Source organism: Euleptes europaea, chromosome 7, assembly GCF_029931775.1.
Source record: "Euleptes europaea isolate rEulEur1 chromosome 7, rEulEur1.hap1, whole genome shotgun sequence".
Classification (NCBI taxonomy): Eukaryota; Metazoa; Chordata; class Lepidosauria; order Squamata; family Sphaerodactylidae; genus Euleptes; species Euleptes europaea.
The window spans coordinates 74,245,137-74,261,668 of record NC_079318.1 but is presented as its reverse complement, the minus strand read 5'-3'; the positions used below and the strand labels follow the sequence as shown (position 1 = coordinate 74,261,668).

Here is a 16,532-nt window from a genome sequence, read left to right as displayed (position 1 = left end):
CATGTCAATTTTATATTACAGAACAGTAGGTACAGAAAATCTCAGCAACGATCTCATGCTCTGTTTACTCCCTTCCCATCCTTCAAATCCCTACCTCAAACAAATCTTTTCCATGAATTTAACCCTTGACATTTTATCTTGGAATAATTCCAGGGTAGCAGCATGTTAATTTTCTGCAGTAAAAACAACCACAGTATCTTGGGGAACTTTAAAGACTACACCAACAGTAGCACAAACTTTGGTTGGCCCAAACCCAACTTGGTCATCTAAATGGGTTAGGTATACCAAAGTGTTCTCCAGGAATTACAAATGATCTCTTGACTACAGAGGTCAGCTTCCCTGGAGGAAATGTCAGCTTTGGAGGACAGAATCTGAACTGAACTCCCTCCCCAGATACGCCCTGCTGCATCAGGAACGGGGCACATGTCAATCATCACCTGCCTGCCTGGAAGAATTTCTGCAACGCAAGAGGATATAGCTTTGCATACATGCAGTATGACTTCTGCAGATATTCTGAGATTCAGTTATGGGATCATAAAATGTGGAACAGATAGGATCTACCACCATAATTCTTGTTATTTTTAAAAAATGAACAGTTATTTCTGTTTGCTTCTTCAAGCCATATCTCTCCCCCCCCCACTTTTTCTCCTGCAGAACCGTTCCCAAGCATGTCATGATCGACACATCCCCCACCGCAGACACACTGCTGACTCCTGGATAACACGCCGAGAGCTAAATTCATTTTTCCAGGTGAGGAAACTGCCATGTATTTAGCGCTGTTTCACATCCAACATTTATTTTCCCAGTTCTGCCTGCTGAGCAGATGTTTCCACTGTATGCAGTGACCTCCACGTCAACCCCTGGCCCGCATGATTAACGCTTCTAATAACCTGCATTATTTTGCGCTTGACAAAGTTGCGCTTCATCAACATTGTATTTTCGACTCTTAGAAATGACATGGTTATCTGAAGGCATGCATTGTGTGGGGCTGAGGAGAGACTAAGTCCAACCCCTGCTAGCCATGAGAACCTCATCCAAGCCTTGTTTACACAACGATATCATAATTTGCTTCTATATTAGATTTTTTTTACATCATTTGGACAGAAATCAAACTAAACTGAATTAAGGAAAGAGAGATCCCAAATAACCAAGGGCTACCCTTACTTGTTCAGCAATATGAGCTGCTGTCTCTGAGATGCCTTACCTTTGGGATCAGCAGTTTATCCCATTATTCTAACATGGTGCAAGGAAGCTTCATACAAGCAAGCTACGCAAACTCTGCAAAATGCAACATCATTCCATGGAGAGGGGACCTGATAACGGTAGCCACGTGTATCATAACTAGGGAGGAAGACACAGTGGCCTATCCTTTGCAAAAAAAACAATGTGCCCCTGCCAAGTTCCAACTGCTGACTATTTCTGGTTCCACACCAAAACAAATTTGGTGGGCTCTTAACATGATCCCACAAGGGTTTTTAAAAGCTCACGGATGTAAGGGGCTGCCAGATGCCCCCCTTCCCTCTGCACTCCTTTGCCTGTGGACTCGAATCCAGTTCATATGCTCGCCCAGCTGACAATGCTCTTTCCATGATGGAAAAGCAGGACTCCCCTCCCCACATGCATGTAACACAATGGGAGCACCATACATCAGTGTTTACATGAACACACAATATGAACACCCTCCTCCTTTGTTTTGAGGGGGAAAACCAACCTGAATGGGACGACAAGAACTCCATGCTATTAATCTACATCACCCATTATAGGCAGAGAATCCCTTATCCGGACATCCCATATCCAGACTGATTCGAAAACCAGACCCTTCAAGCCGGCAGGCAGGCAGATCCGTGCTGCCTGCTTTCAATGCTTCCTCTCACCTAAAAAAATAAAATACACTGCATTGTAAGTGGAGACTGAAAGCCTGCTGTTGTTTGCTTGTTGTTGCTCTTGTTTAACAGCTGATACAGGTATTCTGGTGAGATAGTTACACCTTTGCTTCCTGATGATTCAATGTACACAAAATTATTAAAAATACTGTTTAAAATTACATTCAGGATATGTGTATAAAGTGTATATAAAACATAAATGAATTTGGGTCCCCTCCCCAAGATATCTCATTACGTACATGCAAAAATTCCCAAATATTCCAATATAGGGAAAGATCTGAAATACGGACTACTTCTGGTCCCAAGGAGTCCAGATAAGGGATACTCAACCTGTACATCATGCACATGATGGAAGGAGACACGCACATTTGATCTTCCACCATGTGAAGAGGATCACTTCCTGGGCAAATATACAATCCAGCCCAGACTTCTTTTACTCATGCTACTCTCTCTCTCTACATCATACCGCTTCTTAATGTATTAGTTTTAGGCAGATTACTAAAATATAAAAAAAACTAGACCACATCTGAAAGGCCGCAAAAGATCGATCACAGGGGCATAAAATTTTACAACTGAAAAGAGTGATAGGCCTACTATTATCTTCTAATAAAAGAGACAAAGTCTCCCTATGATCTATATTTTGGAGCAAAGGAAAAATTAAAAGATTTATAGCCTCAGTACAATAGCTCAATTCAAAGGTCATGTGATACAGCGTGTCTACACTTCCTGCACCACAGTCACACAGTCTATCAGAGTACGGTATCTCAAGATACCTCCCTTGCAAAACTCTAGGTGATCAGGCATTTAGGCGTGCCGACATAAAGGCACGCCTATACCGAGGAACAGTCAAATACCAACAGTAGTCAGGAAGCTGGCCAGGTGGAAGAACACCGACAAATTGGGTAGAACAAACACATTGTGCTCTACAGATTGTACTGTTGTAATCGTACCTAAATAAACATTTCTTAAACTTGCTCAGTACTTCCTGTCTAGTGACTGATTGAAGGGAGTCCAAGGAAAGACTCAGGAGCTGCAGTTGTTGACCTACAAGTTTATCCCAATGGGAAACATAAGAATCCTCCTTGGTCAATCTGAGGTAGCCCTCATGGGTGTCGGAGTGTATAATTTTAACTTTAAGAGAGAAGGCCTTCAACCAAGCCCGAGCTTCAAGAGATGATTGTCCCAATTCAGCTTGGAGGGCCCCCCCCCCACTACCCAATTTGGAATTCCAGAGATGGAACATAGGAATTAAAGAAGAATTGAATCAAAGGACTCTCCTATTTTGTCAGTCCAGATACAAGCGATCACTCCTTTTTCCATTTGCTTGCACTAGTCCTAAATGCAACTGATTTTGACAAGTTTATCAGTTACCGCTATTCCAGTTTTTGCCTGAAGGGCTGTGATCAAGTACTGCTCCTAAGAGAAGCAAACAATTATCACAGAATATTGTTGAAGGCTCTGAAGATGCCTGAAGATGTTACTCCTCTGAAGATGCCTGCCACAGCAGCTGGTGAAATGTCAGGAAAGAAAATACCAAGACCATGGTCACACAGCCCGAATAACCTACAAGAACCAACTATCACAGAATTTTGAAGTTTTCCAAGGCTGCACCTTAAGCATCACAGCTTTATGCTTAGTCATACAAAAACAATCTACAACCAAAAAAATTTGGGGGCGGGGAAGAAAAAGCATTTCCAAATACCTTACTATACCCCCAAACGTTTAAACAATACTTACTATTTCCTTATAACCAAACAGACTTCATTCTGATGTGCCAATACAGTCAAAATCAGCTTGCAGAATTTACAGTCCACATCTTGGTAACAATTTCCCCAACAACTCAAGCCAAGGAGAATTTGCAAATGGCAGCCAATACACCGGTAGATGCTACTTAAGCCCCCCGCCCCAGTCTACTGGGGCCTCAGGTCTTCATTTTTGCTGATTCCCCTCTCTCATCCAAACTTCCGACTTGCCCCTTATGCTGTTTCTATAGGTCTCCCTGTCCCCAAGAGCATCATTTCAGGAAGGGGGATGGCAAAAAAAGTCTCATCCCACTGACAGAAACCCCTCCCATCAGCAGGAATGACAGCACAATATGACCTATAGGCTCCAATTGTATTATCTGCACTCTCCCCTCCCCAAGAAAAGAGGATACACATAGTATAGACAGTAAATATCAGCATGGATTCCAAGCAGATGAAACCTCGAATATGTGGAGGCTGGATGAAGCAAGAGAGTAGAGACTGCGGATACAATTTCCCTCCCTCCCGCCCCGCCAGTGTACACTTGTACCCATTTAAACTGGCTGCAGGGGGCCTGCTTCGCCCTACTGCAACAAGGATCTTGGGAACCTGATGAGGTGCTTAGTGTTACTATACACCTCTCCTACTGCACTTCTGCACTGGTGTTAACTCCTTAGTAATTTATGCATGTGCTCTTATTAGCAAACCACAGGAATCTTTCACAATTGCCAAAATCTTCTACAGAGAGAATTTTTCAGCTTAGGGGATCCTTCTGAAACAAGAACAGACCAGCAAACACAGGAAAAGTTTCAGAACACAGAGGCATGGAGCACATCGTTTCCCCCCTTTGGAATCCGGCAACACAGCACACACTCCCCATCCTCCCCTATGGAAAGCAGTTTTCATTTGTAATTTCCGAGGATGTGGAAACCAGGCTGTTGAAGAACGCTGCATGACACGCTGGCTTGTTAACGATTGACCTAGCCGTGGCACTCCGTCTCCTGACATATGCGGGGAAGAGGAATGCGCAACTCAAAACTTTTTCCGACTTCCTCTGGGAGCTGCTGTCAGGAGGGTAGGGGATCAAAACAGAGGTGGCGAAGTGACCCAGGAAGGCCGTACCACGCTGGGAAGCTGTTCCCGCTTTCCACCCTTCCAAGTCTACGGGTTGGTCTCTGCCGCAAGAAGATTACCAACCCCTGAGGTTTTTTTTTCAGATCTGCGCTGACGCTTTCAGGCTATTTACTCAGAAAGTGGGATGGATGCCAGGGCCCAGGGCACCAAACCACCCTGTGATCTTGATTGGGAAGTCTGAACTTTGCCCATTGCCTAAGCACATCGACTTAGTTCGCAGAAGTGAAAGTTCTGCTGAAAAAATGTGCATTGCTCAGCCATGTGCATTGGACACCCATCCACCCTCCCCTAGCCGTAAATTCTAATTACACGCTCTGCTCCAACCACCAGTGGCTTTTATGCTGGTAGCCCTGTTTAGACAGCTTCAGAGTCGGTAATTTTTGCTCTTATGGTTTTCATAATAATCGGACTGGGAGCCAGATGATGTTTAGTCTGGCTTGTTTGACACAGTCCTTCAACGAGGTTACAAAGCCACCTTGTAGACCAGGAACTTCCCACCAACTTCAGCAATATCTGTTCCAAAGGACTACAAGTGCCATAAAATTCAAGTAGGACAGGCAGGACAATGCTGCTGCCGTCGACTTGTTTGTGGGCTTCCTAGAGGCACCTGGTTGGCCACTGTGTGAACAGACTGCTGGACTTGATGGACCTGGGTCTGACCCAGCATGGCCTTTCTTATGTTCTTATGACAAAACATAAGGAACCAGGTCCTAAGTTCATGGTTCTAAACTTATCTACAGATGTTTGCCAGAAGCCACATGGGACAGCTGTTGTGAAACGGCTGCCCATGGGAATCTCTCCTTCCTTTTTCATATCACCTAGATCAGGGGTGTCAAACTCATTTGTTATGAAAGCCGGATATGACATATATGTCACTTGGTCGGGCTGGGCCATGTGTATCATAACATTTCATGCCAAGTACCGGAGATACAAACTTTATAGAAGACACAGGCAAAGCCAATTAATTATATTATTTTTTACATTCTTTTTTTTACTTAAAATACAAACATGCTTAAAGCAATAATATTCTTACAGTGTTAGGATCAGGAGCGGGGGGTTGGCTGCCCCGGTTAGCAAGCCCGCAGCAGGCTTGCCAGCCCAGATCAGGACGAGGGGTGGGGTGGAGGGTGGCTGGCTTGCGGGCTGGGTGAGAGCTCTCAAGGGGCCGGATTTGCCCCCCGGGCCTTATGTTTGACACCCCTGGCCTAGATTCTGTGACATCCCTGATGATGGTGTCAACATTAGCCAGCAGGAAAGAGAAAAGGGTACCAACACCACCAGGGTGTGATGATCCTCTAGCAAGAAAGGAGCTCAAACTTCCCCTTCTTGAGAAGACTTCTCTATGGTTAGGGATGAGGTAGGGCCATGACTCAGTAGTAGAGCATATGCTTTGTATGCATAAGATCCTCAGTTCAGCCCCTGGCATCTTTGGTTAAAAGGTAGCAGGTGATGTGAAAGCCCTCTACCTGAGACCTTGGAGAGCCACTGCCAGTCAAAGTGGACCATGCTGACCTTAGCAGACCAGCGATCTGACTCATCAGGAGGCCGTCTCGTGTAAATTTAGCCAGTCATTTAGCAGTATGGCCTCCTGCAGGGAAATGGCCTTCAGTATTCTTTCAACCACACAAATTAATTTAAAATTGCTCACATTTAATTAGATTACCACCTTTTTAATTATAGGCCTTGGCTAGTTTTTAAAGCCAAGAGAAGGGGGGGGGAGAAAAGGAAAAAAGAAGAAGAGGGGTTCTTAGGCCTTCTGAACTATTTTTCAGAGCTCTGCCACTTGATCCACAAAAGCAGAAATATGTAAAGACCACTGAAATAAGTCTGTGTTATGAAAAAAGGAGTTTGACAGGGCTGTTCGACAGTGGAATGTGCTGCCTCGGAGGGTGGTGGAGTCCCCGTCTTTGGAAGTCTTTAAGCAGAGGCTAGATGGCCATCTGTCGGGAGTGCTTTGATTGTGGGATCCTGCATGGTGGGGGGAGGGTTGGGGTCACTGGGGATGTAGGGGGAGGTAGTTGTTAATTTCCTGCATTGTGCAGGGGGTTGGACTAGATGACCCTAATGGTCCCTTCCAAGTCAATGATTCTATGAGTTCTGTAGCCGGGTATGAACTATAATAATGAAAAGGGAGAGTTGGGCACTAATTGTACAAGTCCAACAAAATATAAAATAAAACCCAACTATTGGTGTGAACGTATATTTAAGACTCACAACGTATGTGTATAAAAATATGAATTCAATGGTAGCCAAGGTACATAACACATTTGTTTCATAGGGGTTAACTTCCTCAGAACATTTTCAAACTTCCAAACTTCTTTCTGAGCAGCATCTCAGTTCAAGTTCACACCATTTGGGTACCATTTTATATTTTGTTGGTATGAACTATAAAACAGATCTGTCTGATTCCTCGTACTGTAAAGAACTGATTTGGCTTCTGTTAATCATAAGGAAGAGGCAGGCAAATTCTGCACATTCCGCAGATTTTCTGTGTTTCTACAGAACTGCAGCGCATGCAGGACGCTGATTACAGGCCATCATATTTACCTCTGCCACTAAAGAGGCAGGTCATACATGCCTTCCACTGTGAAGATCGCCACTTATGCAGAAGCGCGAGCAGGATGAATGATACAGCAGTACAGCCCAGACAGACGAGCCCCCGGGGGGGTTCATCTCTTCCCAGGTCCATCCTTCAACAAGGCAGCATCTCCACACGGCAGAGCTTTCTTTGCTTAGCCGAGTGTCTTTGCGGGTGGGGGGTGGGGAGGAAGTGATGCCTGATCTTCAGTGAGTGGAAGTGAAACTCAGACAACACGACCTTCTTCCACCAAGGTTAAGAAAGCATTCCCTGGGGCTATCTGGTAAATGGCTGCATTGTTTATGAGCCACACAGATGTGGGTGTGACAGCTGATACTCACCGAAGAGAAAGGACAGCTCAGGTTTCCAGGGAAAATCTATCTATCTGAAATATTTATGCCCCCACACACTCCGTTCAAAAAGCTCTCGAGGCAGCAAACACGAGGTCAAAGATCGAAATAAACCTTGGGTTCGAGAGACACCATAGAATCATAGAGTTGGAAGGGACCACCAGGGCCATCAAGTCCAACCCCCTGCACAATGCAGGAAATTCACAACTACCTCCCCCCTCCACACCCCTAGTGACCAGAAGATGGCTAAGATGCCCTCCCTCTCATCATCTGCCTAAGGTCACAGAATCAGCATTGCTGACAGATGGCCATCTAACCTCTAACAGATGGCCATCTAACCAATACAACTTACAGACCTGGAAGAGGCCTACAGAGAGAGTTTATTTAATCATACCCTTAGCAGTGTTCCTTTTGAGCAGTATTCTGTCCTGCAATGGGAACTTTAGCAGAACAACCCATCACTTCCATTCCACTTCATCCTGCCATTACATGTGAAGCTGCCTTATAGCAAAACCCATCTACTGTTTTGTTCAGCTAAGTATCATCTACAATGACTGGTAGCAGCTCCACAGTGCATTAAGCAAGTATCTTTTCCAGTCCTGCTTCCAATGAGCCTTTAACTGGAAGTACCACAGATTAAAACCAGGTCCATCTGCCCTATCACTCAGCCATGCACCCTCCTTAATGCATCACTGGAAACAAGATGCACTTAACACAGGCAGGCCATCTTACTTCATACCCTTCATAGTCAATGGTAGACCCTATTAACCCACACTCTGCGCCCACTAGCCCATCCTGGATGGCCCAGATTAGCCTGACCCTGTCAGATCTCAGAAGCTAGTGGGAAAAAACAATGGCACTAGTGACTAAATGGATACAGCAATCCAAACTGCATATGTATAATAATATCATAAAGCAATTGTATCCCGACACATTGCAAACTTTGGTTAACAATATGTATATTAAAGAGTCTTTGCAAAATAATATAAATAGCCAGCATGTATTTATATAGCAACATCCAAATCTATTCAAAAATGCACACTGACAGGTCATCTCCAACTCATCAATAAGACATCAAAAAGACATTCACGAGTCCCTTTCTTTTATTAGATCTCAGAAGCTAAGCAGGATCGGCCCTGGTTAGTAATTGGATGGGAGACCCCCAACGAAGGCCAGGGTTGCTATGCAGAGGCAGGCAAGGGCAAACCACCTCTGAATGTCACTTGCCTTGGAACCCTATGGGGTTGACATAAGTCGGCTGTGACTTGATGGCACATTCCATCACCGCCTGGGCCTACTGAAAATGGCTGGTTGAGTCTAATCTCTGGCATCTCCTGATAAAAGGGTAGCGGAAACCCTTAAAACGCTACTCTCCACCATATTGGGTGATACTGGGTGAATCTGGTTTCTTACACTTTCTTTTTCTCCCTTCCTTACCCAGTTTCCTTTCATTTTTAAATAAAACACCAAAAGGCTGGAAGACACGGCCAGTGGGTACATTTGGTCAGGCTCAGCAAATCACACAGCTGCAGAGGCCTGCCCTAGACAAACCATCAGAGCAGCATCCCTCTTGCGGTTTGGCTAAAAAAAAAAAAGGGCCCTCCACTCAGCAATCCTTCTTACCCAACCCAGCATAATAGCCATGCCTGGCAGCAGCTGCATTTCAGCTGGCACCTTTCACTTTCTCTGCTGTCCATGCCAGCCAGAAGAGGCAGTTTATTTAAGACTTTGAGTAAATGTTTCCTTGTGGGACCTTTTAGCCTGCCATAAAACTGTCTGCCCCATTGAAAATATGCCGGGTGGGATTTTTTTTTAAGCAGCTCCTCACACTGTGTTCCAAAAGTTCACTTGTCCTAACCATGAAGGATGAAAGTAGTACCTCCTCAGCACCTAGTTTCATTTCAGAACCTCATTTTAGGAAAGAAGTAATGAAGTCAGATCATCCACCAACACAAACCAGTCTCTTCCACTCCTGGTTATGGGCATCCATACTTAATGGATTATACAAGTAACATTTTCTACAGGTCTTACCTGGCATCTCCTTTTGAAAGGTTAGTGTTAACAGGATGAAGAATAACTTTGTTTGCATCCACATCCACCACACATTTTGTATGCAGGTCTATTTCTATTAGAAAAGGGAGGAAAAAGGGAAAGAAAATGTCAAACATAATTCCTGAGCACAGAACTTCAGTTTTAAAGGTAAAAATCCGCTGGGCAAGCACTGGGTCATTCCTGACCCATGGGGTGACATCACATCCTGACGTTTCCTAGGCAGACTGTGTTTATGGGGTGGTTTGCCAGTGCCTTCCCCAGTCATCTTCCCTTGACCTCCAGCAAGCTGGGTACTCAGTGAGTTTTACAACAGAGGATTTATTATTATATTTATTATTAGTCTTATATCCTGCTCTACATTCTGGCCGAAGCTGGGTTCAGAGTGGCTAACAATCATAAAATATAGTACATAATATATACATTAAAACTAATTCAAATACAATAAAAACCATTACTAGTACAATCAGTTGGCATTGAAATCGTCATGGGAGTCCACGGCAAACCCGGGGAAAAGCCATCAGAGTCCCCAGCTGAACAATCTAAGATAGAAAATTATGAAAGAATGTCTCTGCTTACCCTGCTCATGCAAAGAATCACAATTGCACACACTGCCTGTTCTGCCTTCACATATACACACACCAGCTGTCCTACCAATCTTTCCCTAGGCCAGAAAGAACAAGTGCAGGGTTATCCCAGCTGCCTCTCCCACTTTTAAAGGACCAAGAGATGTTGCCAGGGTAGCACTGCGGAGTTATTTTCAGCTGGCAAAAGTGCCCAGGAGGCTGGTGGTGCAAAAGGAGGGCAGGAGCTGTCGTTCCTTCATAGCTAGAGGCAAGCATCAAACTTCACCTCTGCTCCGTTGACCTGGACATTTGCTCTTGTTAGAGCCAAGCCCAATGTAACGACAGTGACCAAAGCTGCCGTCCTCTTGCAGTTCTCTCCAGGGATGTTTTCACAGCAGCTTTCATGGCACAAGACCTATGTCTGACGCTTACAGACCCCACTCGTGCATGATCTCAAGCAGGAGCATTATAGCATGATCTCAAGCAGGAGCATTATAGCAATTACCCATAGACACACACGCTTATTTCCAGTGTGCGTGTTTTCCCCAGCAAGCGCGGCATCAGCTCTGTGGCTGTCCGCATGTCATTTCCTCCCGGCATTCAAGACCAGGAAAAGCAATACAGATCATCATTGTTATTGGGATGGGTCCGTGGCTCAGAGGTACAGCACAATTCCTAGCATCTCAGGTAGCAGGATACTCTGCATGACCACCCAGAGAGCTGCTGTCACTCAGACTAGACAATACTGGACCAGCGTAACCTTGGGATACCTCTCTATCAATTACCTTTGCTCCCCCAGCCTCGCCATCCCAACATCTCCCGCTTTCTCAAGTGACTCATTCTCCTGCCCTGTCCCTTACATTTGCCACTGCCTCCCAGAACACCTGTGTGATGCCTCCTCTCACTTCCTTCAAGCCATTCCTGGAAAACAATTTTTTTCTCCAGGGAGCCTGGAGCACAACACTGCCTCTGCTTATTCCTCTGCTGAAACCAAGAATGTGTAACTGACATGAATGCATCCTCTTTCCCTGCCTATCCCTACTTTACTATCCGCTCTTTGTTGCTGCCACCATGTTCAGTCAAACTCTTTGGGCCAGGGACCTGACTCACTGCACTGTGAAGAAGAGAAGAAGAGCTGGTTTTTAAATGCCGACTTTCTCTACCACTTAAGGGAGAATCAAACCAGCTTACAATCACCTTCCCTTCCCCACAACAGACACCCTGTGAGGTAGGTGGGGCCGAGAGAGTGTGACTAGCCCAAGGTCATCCAGCTGATTGCATGTGTAGGAGCAGGGAAACAAATCCAGTTCACCAGATTAGCCACCACCACTCATGTGGAGGAGTGGAGAATCAAACATGGTTCTCCAGATCAGAGTCCACCGTTACAAACCACTGTTCTTAACCACTACACCATGCTGGCCACACACAGCAGTCATATTGATTCAGCATTTCCTTGGACTGAAGCTCAACACAAGGAGACCCCTGCTAGAAAAATCTGACTGACTGCACCTTGGCATCCCTTGCAGAAAGCGAGACATCAGTAGAGGTAGAAAAGGGGCCTTTCTCTGCATTTATAAGAACATTTATAAGAAAAGCCATGATGGATAAGGCCAAGGTCCATCAAGTTCGGCAGTCTGTTCACACAGTGGCCAACCAGGTGCCTCTAGGAAGCCCACAAACAAGACAACTGCAGCAGCATCCTGCCTGTGTTTCCTAATATAATAGGCATGCGCTCCTCTGATAATGTAGAGAATAGGCATGCATCATACTAGTATTCATTTTGACTAGTAGCCAGGGATAGAAGGTATAGTGACTAGAATGCCAGGCTGATGTCTAGGAGACCCAGGTTCAAATCCCTACTCTGCCACTGAATTTCACTGGGTAATCTTGGGCCAGACACTCTCCTTCAGAGTAACGTACCTCCTAGGGTTGATGTTGTGAGGATAACATGGAACAGAAGAATACTAGGGTCCCCCACATGGGAAATGACAATGGTGAAAACAGCTAAAGAAACTGAATGTAACTATGGGGTAGACTCAGACACAAAAAAAACAAATGTAAGTCACTAAAAACAAGTTTTTAAAAACTCAAGGTTAGAGAAACCTCTTCAAATGAACGCAACCCACAAACCCAAAAATCTATAACACTCGCTTTGAATTTTCAGATCTGCATGTTTTGGATTCATTGACAAAGCCAGAGATTCATTTCAGGCTTGACTGTAAACATTCCATTAATGGAGGCTTATGTTGATTCTGGTGGGCGTTCCATCCTGGGCCCTGTTCCCAAAAGTTTAATTACATGGAGGGTGCGGGGAAGCAGAATTCAAAAGTCAAAGGTTCTGAAATAGCCTTCAGTCATCCTTCAGCGGTCCCATTACGTTTTGCAAGGCAAATCATCCCTTGCATAGCCTCTAAACCTTTTGCAAGGACTCCGTCATCTTAGTCCTTGAGGAACCAAGAGCAAAAGCAGACCTGCTGACGGGTTTGAAACGGGGTGGGGGGGTGGGAGAGAGATGATGACGACTGGATTCAAATCCCCACTCAGCCACGAAGACCTGAGTCGCTACCTCTTACAGTGAAGCTGGAAGGGCAAAATGGCGTGACCCTGAGCTCCCTGGAGGAAAGGGTCGGTTACCAACGGGATAAATTAAAATCATGCTATTGATAGCGCCAGCTATCGGCCAGACACGTTCTGCCCACTTCCAGCCCTCTGCATACCATGCCTAGATAATAGGTACACCCTGATTCCATGTTAATAATATTGGAACAGTTTCAGCTTTCAGGTGGATTTCTCATGATGGGTAGCCGTGTTTGTCTGTCACTAGCAGTAGAAAAGAGTAGGAATCCAGAAGCACCTTAAAGACTAACAAAATTTCTGGCAGGGCATGAGCCGCAGCTCACTTCTTCAGATACAGCTAGAATGGATTTCTGATTCTCTCTTTCGGGTTGTGCTAAACATATTGCATTGTTCACACAGACAAATTCAGGGTGACAAGGCCTTGGAGACACAGCCAGGCTTTAGAGGGGGGAGGGGAGAGAAACAAGATGGGAAGACTGCTCTGACCAAATCATCAGGATGTGTGTTTTGGAAATACGGCTGAAGATACCCTCCCTCTCAAGAGCTCTTCTTCGAACAGAGCGTGGGCGCTTTATTTAAACAGCCCCTAAAAGTGGAAGAAAAAGTCTGCAACGGTCATTAACCTGCTATCACCTTCCCTCCTACCTCCAATCTGTCACTAAATGGGATTTGAAGTCTCTGCAGCGTAAGCTCACAAATGCAGGAGATGAAACTCTCACCTATTGCCGTGTGTAGTGTAGGGTTGGGGAGGGAGACCTCATGAGTCCAAATGCCCAAACGTTTAAATATGTGAAGCTGCTATCCAGGACTGGCCTCTTAAAAATATCCCCCCTTCCACCCACACCCTCATCCAACTTGCCTAACTGAGTTATGCATTCAGTTCATTTAAAAGGTAAACCAGGTCCCCAGGAAGCCATTAGCATCCGGGCTGCTTGAGCGAGATAAAGAACATTGGGGGGGGGGGAGATTGGGGGAGGCGGCTGCTGGAAGAGCACAGCAACTGTTCACTTGTTCCATTGAAACTAAAGAAAATGCCATCCCAGGAATGTTATCAGCTTCCTGAGTTCAGAAAACAGGAGTCTCAAGTTTCCATCACCTTGGGGAAATATTTTAATACAGGTAAACTGAAGCCCAGGCATCACTCAACACAGGCAATGGGGCATCTCAGTTTGAAGGATACAGAAGGTCAGAAGAAACTCAGTATCCCTGTAGAAGAAAGACTGCTACCTCCAGGTGAAGAAGAAGAGTTCATTTTTATATGCCAACTTTCTCTACCACTTAAGGAAGAATCAAACCGGCTTTCAATCACCTTCCTTTCCCTTCCCTACAACAGACACCCAGTGAGGTAGGTGGGGCTGAGAGAGAGTGACTAGCCTAAGGTCACCCAGCTGGCTTCATGTGTAGCAGTGGGGAAACCAACACGGTACACCAGATTAGAGTCCACCACTCATGTGGAGGAGTGGGGAATCAAACTGGTGCTCCAGATCAGAGTCCCCCGCTCCATACCATGGCTCTTAACCACTACACCACGCTGGCTCTCAGCACCCTGTTCCTACAGGGCATCTTATGGTCTGGCTTTTGCTATGCGTGGCATTCAGCCTAATTTAATGCCTTCTCAAACCTCCCCTTGGGTCTGCGGCAATGCCCAGCTTGGTTACTCTGTGGCACGCCACAGTTCCTGGCATTGTCTACCCATGGTCTGTGTGGCTAAAGCATTTCCATTCGGCACTCGTTTTTGGATCAATTCTTGAATCCTCAGCATGCTCTGTCTCTGGTTAGTCCCCAAGGAAAGGTGCTTCTATATCTATATAGCTGTCAATCAAGTGAGTATATAGCAAATCAAGTGACAAGGTTTTTTTAAATTCTACTGTTAAATTAGAATTTTTCATATTTTTCAGAGAACCCTTTATTTGTCTGAGAAATGCTGAACACTGTGAAGGTTCTGAAATATGTTCTGGGCCATTCTCTGAATGTGCCACTATGCTCCAAGGCTGCACACATGGACTGAAGTAGCATAGTAGCACACTCAACATTTCCATGGGGCTGGCTGCACATTGTGAGGGAAGATCAGCAATGGTGAACAAAGTGTATTTTGGGTAGCCTGCCTGTTACTCTTTTCACAAACATCATAAATGGCTGAGGAACTCCAGAATTCCAGATGAAAACCGAGGAGATGAAACATTTGGATAAAATTCGGCCTGACAGTGAATGCCTGAAGAGCAGCCTCACTTTAAAAAGAAAACTGGAAGCTGCAGAGGATTTTTCGTTATTTCTTATTTATTTTGGAATTTTCCTTGCTGCTGCAAACGGATGCCAGTTGGTGTTTTGAAAGGGAGAAAGAGATTTTTAAAGAGAGATTCCAAAGCAACATCGTTGGCTTGGGAAATCAAATTTGAAACCCAAGAAACCCAAGATGCCACATGTCTCCTAGACTTCCTGTGCCAACACGTGCTGTTTTTCAGGCGTCTCTGTTGCCAGCTCCAGACAACCTAAAATTGAAAACCGACTCCAAGAGGCGGAAGAAGGGAAAGAATGCAGAAAGCCCAGCTTACAGGCAGCATGCTGCCAAGAATGCCAACCAAGGGCACAATCAAGCAGGAAATTCTCCTGCATACGCTGCATTTAATTTACTCGCCATTTCAACAGGGCTTATGCAGGAAAGCTGCCTGTTCAATTGTGCCCTAAGTCAATTTACTAGGGGTGGGTGGAATTTAGGTTTCAGCAAGTTACCAATCTTGATATTAACAGACCAGAGCAGTGTGCCTAACAGAAATGCTTCCTTTTGACCTGGCAGTTGTGAGATACTCCTTTGCAAACAGCACCTTGCAGTCATAAAACCCCAGCACAACCCATAAAATTTTCAAGCCATGGAAATTAGACTGTTAATTATGCATGGATACATCTGCCAGATAACATACAATCCTTGTTTGGAGCTCTCTGCAGGTAGGTAAGCAAGAAATCCAAGAGGCACCTGTGCTACCGGTGCACAAGTTACAGCGTAAATTGCCCCTGTGGCTCAGTGATACAGCATCTGCTTGGCAAGCAGAAGGTCCCAGGTTCAATCCTTTGCATTTCCAGTAAAAGGATCAGGGAGCAGGTGGTGTGGAAGACCTCTGCCTGAGACCCTACAGAGCTGCTGCCAGTCAGAGCAGACAATACTGATGGACCAAAGGTCTCATTCACTATAACAAAGTTTCACATGACCTTCTGTTCTGTTACTGAGAACAGTTTTGAAGGAAGGAAGAAAACCTCTCCTGTAACACCTATAAAGAGGCATTTTTATGGTCCAAAATTTTGAGATACGGTAAGTTTAAACTAAAAAAACCAAGTGATTGGGAGAACAGGAATGGTTAAAGCGGTGAGAAATTCAAATGTAATTTATCTGATTATTTCCTGACCCTTCAACTGGGGGTAGGGGACCACCAAAACCCTCTTTTTATGGAAAGCATCACTATTTCATAAATATGTTCTAAGGTCCTCGAACACTGCAGTAATCATCTGTCTAACACTGCCCATATTTCAGGCATGCTGCTAAAAGGTACAGAAGAAAGGTAGAGAAGAAATCTTGACACGGGACAGGCTCAAAAGTTTTATTTTAAAAGCATCAATTTCTTTTTCTTTTAAAAACAGGTACATCTACTTGCAGGCCAGAG

General features: G+C 45.0%; 2 protein-coding genes across 2 annotated transcripts in view; one reads left to right on the top strand and one right to left on the bottom strand.

Moving 5' to 3' along the window:
* Nucleotides 1-16,532, top strand: part of MSRA (methionine sulfoxide reductase A) — a 504,699-nt gene that overhangs the window by 177,238 nt on the left and 310,929 nt on the right. The gene's annotated exons all lie outside the window — the stretch shown is intronic.
* Nucleotides 1-16,532, bottom strand: part of KIF13B (kinesin family member 13B) — a 158,118-nt gene that overhangs the window by 135,912 nt on the left and 5,674 nt on the right. Inside the window, exon 2 of the mRNA XM_056853957.1 lies at nucleotides 9,719-9,812. Coding sequence (XP_056709935.1) covers nucleotides 9,719-9,812 — 94 coding nt within the window. The remainder of the gene's footprint in view (nucleotides 1-9,718; nucleotides 9,813-16,532) is intronic.